We start from the raw sequence: 9,929 nt of genomic DNA, 5'->3' as shown, positions 1-9,929 counted from the left end.
CAATAAAAAAAAAATAGTCCTATATTTAATGAATTCGTCAACTGAGTAGAACAAAATATCAAGCCACCTACGGAATTATTTTTTGAAACTAGTCAATGGAAGAAGCTTAAAGCGATCTGGTATATGATTGAAAATTGTAGGCACTCTATATGTTCATGATTCCATGTGATTGTCGATGGTTGATAATAATAATGCCCAAACATTCATAGCACCGCACTAGGGAAACCCCTCGGGTGTTGCGGACACAGATATAGACAACCACAAATTATACTCACGAGAGAAATAAATGTAGACTATACAAATATTTCTCCCGGCCTAGGGATCCAACCTGCGACCTCTGCGTGGCATGGTAACCGTTCGGCCACTGAGGCAGTTATGATAAAATTAAATATTCCATTTTCTTATTACAGATCGTGGGTGATGTCATCGCATTCCCTTTTGAGTCAAAAGGTAATTATATATACAATCTTCTATGTATGCAACGGAAGTTTCGTAACGGAAACAGGAGCGGAAACAGATGTCAAAAGTAAATCTTAGCAGAAACGGAAACTGAAGCGGAAGCGGAAGTGTAGATACTATAAAGATCTCAACAAAATTGTTCCAAACAGGGCTTGTGTTTGGTTTTATAATTGCACTTAATATAACACGTCTAAGACGCATACGCCTCACCTGATCCATCGCGAACGTTATAAACTTCCCATAAAAGTCTGTTATAAAAGTTGCGGAAGCAGAAACGGAAACAGATGTGAAAAAGCGAGCGGAAATACCGCAGTTGCGGAAGCAGACTATCGCATAATCTCTAAGGGTACCCGCGTTGCATAGCGCGGATCGCATACGACATTCATTATAGAATTGAAACGTTAGCTCGAAGTCAAGCAGTAGATGTATTTACTGTTGTGTTTATGGTTATTGGTTACAGCCTGTATAGAATGACAATTTTATACAGTAAGAACGTTTGCACACTTCGTCCAATTCGTATCAATTCCGAATCCGAGAAAAGTAGGTCCAAAATGTCACAGGGATCGTTTTATCTGTAGGTGTGCAGGCGATATTCGTATTTACTTGGATTTGAATCTGCAGGTCGATTCAGAACCTTACGATAACTCTGTTGTCGACCGATTTCTTTTCATTTTTATTCACAACACCCGAATCGAACGTCAAACTGTCGTATTCGAAACCAAACCGAAATGACGTCACACCCGTACGATTACTCGGACTTCTCGACCGGCAAAGGCTACAAACGTTATTCAGAACACAGTTATCGAATGAAAGTTACCGAACGTCCTACTGTTTACAAAACAAAAATGTAATATGAGAATGTATTATTTATTTTAAATAAAATCTGGATTGATGGGATGGGAGGATTTTGTTCAATTTTATTAATCTATTTTAATGCAAGACTAGCGCATTACTTTGAAGTCTTAAATATGTATATAAAAGGATTTTTATTTTTCTTATATAGATCTATTTCACCGACTAACTCCGTAAACGCTGTTGGATAACGAACGTTTAACTCGATGTTATGAATAACTCGGAAAGCATCGATCGATTCGAGAACAATATCCAATCGAAAGATTCGGTTAAAATATCGAAGAGTTCTGAATCGGAGTCCAGTTCCGAATCCGAGAAATGACGGTCCGAAATGACACACAGGTATTATTTTATCTGTAGGTGTACAGACGACATTCGTATTTTCTTGGATTCAAATCTGACTTAGTACATAAGCGACATCCGGAGTAGAGAGAGCGGATATATATATATATATATATATATATATATATATTTTCATCAATCAAGTAAAGGGAAGAACCAGTCGTACGCTACAAGCCTGTCCATAAAGATTACAGTGCCACTCAGAGCTTTAAACTGGAATACATTAATACTGACATTGCTTGGCAGCAGAAATAGATAAGGTTCAGTTTCCAGCTCCCTCACAAACTATAATCAGCTATATTTATTAAAGTATGTAAAAAGAAATTAGTCGTTTGTGATGGTAGAAAATTAACTTTTTTCCATTTTCGATTTTAAATATCATTTTTGAAATGGTGAACAAAAGCGAGAATTGCTATACGACTGGTGTTATAACCTGATTTGTCTATAAAAAGGGCAGACGACTCGTTTTTATATGTGTAACTTATCACAGATAACTTTATTAAATTTGTATTGAATTAATATTCAAATATTTTTATGTGATATTACTCCATTAGTTTGTTATAATTATTAATGCAATTATCGAACATTTAGAAAAAATTCCTTCGATCCGGCCGGATTCGAAACGACGTCTTCTAGCATACCGTGGCAGACGCTATACCAACTAAGCCACGGAACGAACCAACGGACCTCACGAATTTTTCTATGTGCTTTCGTCGTGTCTTAACGACTTTTTAGTCGTAGCGCCATCTATGAGAAATCTATGAAAGATTTATCACCCATTTAGTACCTTTAACCACGCCAACTAAACCACGGATCGAACTTTTGTATTTGGTTTTCAACGACTTTTAGCCGTAGCGCCATCTATGAGAAAGCTATGAAAGTATTTCGTCACTCAGTAAACTTTATTTATATTTCAGGTGAACGCATATACAAAGAAGAGCACTGCATCAAAATGACTCCCGAAAAACATAAAGAAATTGAAACGTTTGTTGACAAGGTTACTGCTTTTCTTGCGAAACTAGCAGAGGAATTTGACGAATTTGACATTAGACATGTGAATTTTGACATTGAAGGTCTTGGTGACGAAGAGGAAGAAAAAGAGACTATATTGCAAGTTACTATCAATGATTGCGCTACAATAGCTGAAAAGGAGGCCGAAGAGGACCGAGAAGAACTGAAATATAAAGAACAGGTGAAGAAGGAACTGATAGAAGAACAGAAAAAGGGAAACAAAATTGAAGAAACACATAAGGAAACGTCTGAACGAAAACTGAATAATTATACAGCACTAAAGAAGCAAAATTCTAATAGTAACACAGTTGTTGCAAGCAAAGAACAAACTTCACAAGCAAAAACTATTGATTCTCATAGTACTACACAAGTGCAAAAAGATACATACGGTTGCAGCAGTAACGGCCACGAAACCATGCCCCATGCAAAGCCTACAATAGTGTATTTAAATTTGTCGGAAAACGGACAAGAAATGTTGAACATTTTGGAGAAAAAACGAGGGAAGAGACCTGTAGTAGTGGTCTTAGAGCAAGACAATGGTAAGAGAAGAATTCTTATGCCTAGCAGAAGATAAGCTACTTGTTTCTTCTTCTTCTTTTGCCTGTCCTTACCCCACGAAGCTACTTGTATACTGAAGGCCACGATCTGTAAAGACCCTGACAAGTAATTTTATTTGCTCAAAACATGAACATTGGTATATACCAAGCGGTTACCTATCTGTAGTCCGAAATGACATTTTCCAGAAATAACGTTTGGTCGAAATTTCATAACTTCGAAAGGGATTTTGAGTGAAAAATGTTTTTTCTTTAAAACCTAACTTATCCTAACCTAACCGAACCTAATCGTGTCTTTGGGATAAACAATAACATATCCTGAAAGAACAACTGTTTCGTTATAATTCGGTTTTCGGTGTAATGAAATGTTATTTCGGACAAAAAATTTTCGACTTTGATAGGTTACCGTACCAAGCTCTATATTCACTCATGTACTTATATTTTCTACTTGTTGGCAGATAATAAATGATATTATTATTATTGTATTACTATTATATTATTACTACATTATTGGTGCCTATAGTTCGAATAGCGATGGGACGGGTTACATTTTTTTTTTCAACTCGAGTTGACTCGATTCGGTGTAAGACAGAGCAATCGCGAATCGCGGTAGCGAGAACGATGCGGCGTATATTCATAATATTATGAACTCGAACCGACGATTCACTGAGTTAGGCAGGATCGGCCTGCCGACGCGACTCGAGAGTGCTCCGAAGGTCTCCGAACCATGGAATTAATAAGTACTTCGTACAACTGGAAAGCTCACTGCAATTATTTTGACATATCAAAATGAACGTTAAATGAATAGCAATAAAATACTTTTTAAATAACCAATATCTCCTTAGAGATCTGAGCTCAAGTGAGACATCTTCTTTCTTGGTGTGTCCCTTTCGCACAATTGCCATGTGAGATATTTGATACAATTATAAGATGTTTGTAAATAATACCATACCAACTATGAATGCAATAGGTCGCAAATAAATCAAAGTCTTTATATTATTTCACGATATTTAAATATTATTGGAAAGTTTTATTTGTTTTACATTAGGCAACACTAAAATAATATGGCGTCATCTCTGTTTGTTAGTCAGAAAGAGACGGACCAAGATTTATGACATCTCGCTCGGCGCACGCTTCAATACACAGTAAGCCTTCCAGTTGTACGAAGTACTTATTAATTCCATGCTCCGAACCTACCGAGCGAGAACGAGCAGCCGATGCGCTGTATGAAAGAAGTATTCGGCTTGGCGGGTCAAGTACCGAACCGAAATAGCTTGAGTTTCTAATAAAGTAGCTCGAGTTGATTCGTTGTGGGAGTGACTCGAGTTAATCGAATTGAATAACTCGATTCGCCCATCGCTAAGTTCGAGTCGATCGCACGCAGCTATATCTACCTGCAGTAAAGATATTTTCTTAGTAATTATTACATAAATTCGAAACTATAGTCTATTCCAATTCATTTTAAACAAAACTGTTTGGTTAAAATTCTAAAGCAATCACTGAATTGAATAAGTAACACTTGACGTATATTTCCAAAATTTCGACTTGATATCGCAACACTTTTTCCAACAATATTAATTTGAATAGCATATTATTTTTCAATTTTACAACTACGATGACCGGTCTATGGTTGCATAGTGCTGTACGAAAAAAACATTCAGTTTATTCAATTAAACTTTTTGTAATCGATTGGAAAGTCGAAAATTTCAATCGCAATCGAACGAGTACCTAAGTTTTAAAATTAAGATTTCGGAAACTTTAAATATGCTTTTAAAGGTTATGTAAGAAAAACCGCTAGTATGACTCAATTATTCATTCAATAAATTAATCGATTTGTAGTTGGCATTACAATTGGCTATCACTAAACCGTCTTTTGTCGGGTCACTCACTTGTTTGTTTAAAATGGATTGAAACGAAGTTTACATGCTTTATGGCGCATTTAAACCGGGTCGTCTGCCTACCTTCGGAAGACTACTTCGCTTGCCGAAGGCGGAAGGTGGCTTTGCTTCGGCTGCAAACTACCGTCTTCAGAAGACTCACTATATTTGCTCCAGGTAGGTCGCTGACGACTTGGTGTAAATGCATCATTTTTGTTGCTTAGTTTTGATTACAATGTGAATATCTATACCTTACTATTCTCTATTATAGATCTGTATTATAGATTATTCTCTATTCTTCTCTGTTATACATCTGTAAAACTATTTACCTTTATATAAACATTTGCTCCTTAATAACATACTAAGCAAGTTAACAAAAATATACATTAAATAAAGTGTCCTTCTTTCATTCTTCCGTGCCTTCTTTTATATTACCAAAAATATTTTTTTTTTCTACTCTTGCATTGGCAGTATCATAATAATTATGATTAATTGACAATTCATATAATGAATTTTCAAACAAAACAAAAAACGCAATTTTTATATTTCAAAGTGTTCTATAGAGCACTGTCAAATAGATGAATTGCGTTATATGAATTGTAAGCAATTCATAATATGAATTGTAAGAAATTTATAATATGAATTGTAAGAAATTCATAATATGAATTGTACGAAATTCATAATATGAATTGTAAATTAATTACATTATGATTCTGCCAATACGGCCTTTTTAGCCCAACCACACTTTAATCTGTCAATCATAATTTTATAAACCATATCATAAAGGCGCTCTTTTTAGTTCTCTACCTATAGAATAAAAATTCTGTTGTCTATGGTAGTCGCCACTGAGCTGAAAATTTTCATAAAAGTCTTGTACACAGAATTATAATGAGTACCGTAGTACTGTATACACATAACTCTAATGAGTTTCAAAAAAAGAGCGTCGTATTTTTCTTAGACTACTTTTTCCATCCTCGGTTTTTACGGTATTTGGTCAGTTCTATTCATTTCTTTCGTTTTTTGTTTTGTAACGTTTATTTGGCTTTGTGGAACTTTTGCCTGCCCTAATAAATTGGTAAAAATTTATGAAAATAAAATTGCTTTTGTTGTCATGGATTGTTAACAAAATATACATTAAATATTGTTTCTGTTACATTACTTTATTTACTCGTAGAAAAAGTATTGTATGCAATCATTATTCATTACATAATCAGGTCATGAAAATTTGTTCCTATTGCTTAGGTCACTTGGCAAATGTTCGTGGCCTAAGCACGGTACTAGACTTTGAAAACCCTCATTATGCAGCGATTGCATAAAATATTATTATATTACATTATTGCAGAGGGGGGAAGTAAGGGGTTGCTGGACGAATATGACAGTGGTGTAGCGTTGATTTCTGCCTTCCTCGGTTCGACAGTGTTTTTGTGTTAGCCTGCCGTCCTGTTGTTCAGGATATCGTTTTCTCAAACAGTAGAATTTATTCTATAACTTTAAAGTTATTTTGATTAGTTAGGACTCGCGGCCCCCATTGCTGGTCCCCTCTGCACCCCCACTCTACGCCACTGGAGTATGGGTTGCAGGTTGTTCTCTCACTTATTTCAAAAATGGAGTATTCTCTTGAATATATTTTTCTTTGAAAACGATTAGTTTAAGACTTCTATATGAATAAGAACACCTTGATTAATCGTTTGGCGATGAAGGCACTTTGACTGTCATCATGGTTTATTTTAAAAAGCGTTGTTGGTAACGAAGTGACAGACGGTAATGAAATTTACTAATATGGTAATGATAAGGTGATGTAAAGGAGTGAAATAAAAAGAAATGAAAATTACTTTTAACCAGTAAAGAAGAAGAAACATTATTTATAGTTGTTTTGTAATCAATCATTTTTTTAAATATGACACTATTGAAACTCTGATAATAATATAATTAAATCAGCAACTTGCATTACTTACTTTTTAATAAAACTCTTCGCCAATAAAAAGTACGTAAGATATATAAAATCTGTCTACGAACATTTAATTATATTTTCAAAAACCAAAGAAACTTAAACAAACCCCTAATTGCTTTAACAAACAAATCAGGAATTATGATTAAGGTAATATCTACATCAAAATAATATTAAATAGCGTAGAAATGCTTTTATTATAATGTTTTTAAAACTTTTGAATATTTAAGCTTTAAGAGTAGTATAAAATAAAAACAACAGAAAAACTCTTCCCTAAGCAGTTAGCTTAGGCAGTCAATTTGCTTTGTAATAATGAAACTCGCTGAAATGCCTTACTCATATAAAAGTTAGCTCTCTCTCTCTCTCTCTCTCTCTCTCTCTCTCTCTCTCTCTCTCTCTCTCTCTCTCTCTCTCTCTCTCTCTAGCCGTTTTCAACCACACCTTCAGTGCCTGCCACTTCTCTCGGTTGTGTACCACCTTTATCCAATTCAACCCCGCGACTTTCTTTATGTCATCCTTTTAACGCATCTGCGGTCTCCCTCTGGGGCGATTTTCACCCCAAGATCGCCATTCGACGAAGAAAGTCAGTTAACTGGCATTGTTAGTAAAAAAAATTTGAAATTTTTTAACTGTCTTAACGTATACAGTCGGTAACTCCCTTAATATTAAGTAATAAATCAGTCTACTATTTCAAATAAGGCAGTCATGTAAATATGAAAAATCTATTTAATCTACAAATAGAATAGGTATATAGACAATACTATAAAAAGTAAGCAGTATAGAAAAAACTCCATTTAAAATTTAACATTTATAACGCGATTTTTTAATAATTTAAGTTGTTATTGAAAATAACATGCCTAGTAATTTACACACATTGGTTTTCCAATTTAGGAATAAAGTTTGTATTTTATTTGATAATGCACAATAACTCGGAATATTGTAACAACATAATAACATTGTAATTTTGGCATTATCATGATTTACTAAGATTTTCTTTGTCATTATCTGCTTCTATCTTATGTCCTATTTTCATATTAAGTTAACTCACGTCTATGCTTTTACTCTTAGGGCGCATTCCAATTATGTCGTAACATTTTATTTATCGTTGTACAACTGTCGCTCTTAGCCTGTTCCCATAATGTAATTATATATTATGTAATTCCCATATCGTGACTGTGTCGTGCATTTTTTATCGTTGAATTTCAATTCTATTTCTATTATTTTGTATGTCAGTAGTAGTGTGTGTTCGCACCCGTGTGAAATGGAAATGGATGAAGATGAAATTTTAATAATGTATTACTTTTTAAAAAGGCGTAACAGGTTGCAGACAACGATAAATAAAACGTGACGACAATAGTCGTGCGAATATCTGTCGTTACATTTTATCGTGACGTTTTATTTATCGTCAGCGGCGGTCGTTCTAGCTCTTCTCATTGTCTCAGCTGAAATAATTTGTACTTGCTGTTCCTCATGACGTGGCCGAAGTACGATGTCTTCCTCCTTTTTCTTTAGCTTAATGAGTATAGTTTCATATTTGTAACATGGTCACGCCATGAGATTCTCAAAATACGGAAATAACCCCACATCTCTAAAGCCTCCAGCTTCCTTGTATATATTCTATGTGAGAGTCCAAGTTTCTACGCCATATAAGATTCAGATGACGTAGCCGCGTGCACAATCTTAAGTTGAGACTCAGATTTAATTTTGCAGTACTCATTTCGAAGAAATTTTAACGAATAATTTCGATATACACTTTGATTTCATTAGCGAGTCCACACTTTAATTCATACCGTTTTATTACCTTCTAAAACGTGTCATTACCATCCCCCAAATTTTCGGGAGGAAAAGAAGGTAATGAAAACGAGATGAATGAGGTATCAATAGTTTTGTTCAAATTATTTTCTTAATACTTGAGGTGTGGCGTTACTTCACACCGGGTCAGGTGCTTCAGCTATACCAAGCACCAGTCCGATCATGTATGGAGTTACAGTACTGCTACCACTTATGGGTTGGCTCTGGCAGTGGATTTGTATTCAGTTGAAAGCATCCCAAAAGGCGTATAGGTGACTCGGATTTAGTAGAGGTGCAGTTGCTGCGCCTTGAACACCAGCGTAAAGTTACCTGCACAATATATTACGGTGAGTGTGCGAAGGAATTACATGATTAATTAAATCATCCGTCTTCCCCTTTCCATCATCAGAGAACTAGACGTAGGCTGGGGTTCCACCCCTATGTTGTGGAAATGCCTAGGATTCGTACGAAGCGTTTCGCTTTGTGGCGAGCGGCTAGGGAGTGGAATTCCCTGCCTGCGGACTTATTCCCCGAACGTTATAACTTGGACCATTTCCAGGTGAGACCGAATAGGCATTTTTTTAAATCATAATATTAAGTGACGGGACGAACTAGTCGTGCACCTTATGGTAACCTACGATGTCCGTCCATAACAGTTACAGTGCCACTCAGAGCTTTAAATCGCAAAGATCTGGGGGACACTGCCACTGTGCCTGTCACCCTGTGACATAAGTTGACTAGTCCCTTGTCCGTAATTTCACCAGCATTCGCATCCTTCAGAACTGGAACGCAGTAATGCTCATGTGAGCATTGAGCGGTCATGTTATCGCTTGGCGGCAGACGTAGGTAAGGTGGCAGTACTTCCCTGGACGAACTGTTTCACAAGTAGTGCATACTAGAATTATGCACTTATTTTTGCATAAAAGTAAATTAACATCACCTTCCATTACCATCCAATAAAAATTTGGAAGGAATAGAATAGAATAGAAATAATTTATTACTACGGCACAACACAAAAATACACAGTAAGAAAGATAAAAGAAGATGAAGCTAAATTAGAACAAATGATTAAAATAAAATAACAAAAAAATGAAA

The 9,929-nt window shown here is 35.4% G+C and overlaps 1 protein-coding gene across 1 annotated transcript; it reads left to right on the top strand.

Moving 5' to 3' along the window:
* Positions 1-416: 416 nt before the first annotated feature.
* On the top strand, positions 417-4,508 carry LOC113238896. The gene is made up of 2 exons (XM_026475748.1): positions 417-450; positions 2,571-4,508. Exon 2 carries the CDS (start codon positions 2,606-2,608, stop codon positions 3,236-3,238), a length of 633 nt encoding a protein of 210 aa, XP_026331533.1. The 5' UTR covers positions 417-450; positions 2,571-2,605; the 3' UTR covers positions 3,239-4,508.
* Positions 4,509-9,929: the final 5,421 nt, after the last annotated feature.

This window comes from Hyposmocoma kahamanoa, unplaced genomic scaffold (assembly GCF_003589595.1).
Source record: "Hyposmocoma kahamanoa isolate Upper Pololo Valley unplaced genomic scaffold, ASM358959v1 98760, whole genome shotgun sequence".
Taxonomy (NCBI): domain Eukaryota; kingdom Metazoa; phylum Arthropoda; class Insecta; order Lepidoptera; family Cosmopterigidae; genus Hyposmocoma; species Hyposmocoma kahamanoa.
This window is presented reverse-complemented; position numbering and strand designations above follow the sequence as displayed.

What these genes read in the sequence shown, in the direction of transcription:
- LOC113238896 (XM_026475748.1), top strand. Translation starts at nt 2,606, where the DNA reads ATGACTCCCGAAAAACATAAAGAAATTGAAACGTTTGTTGACAAGGTT.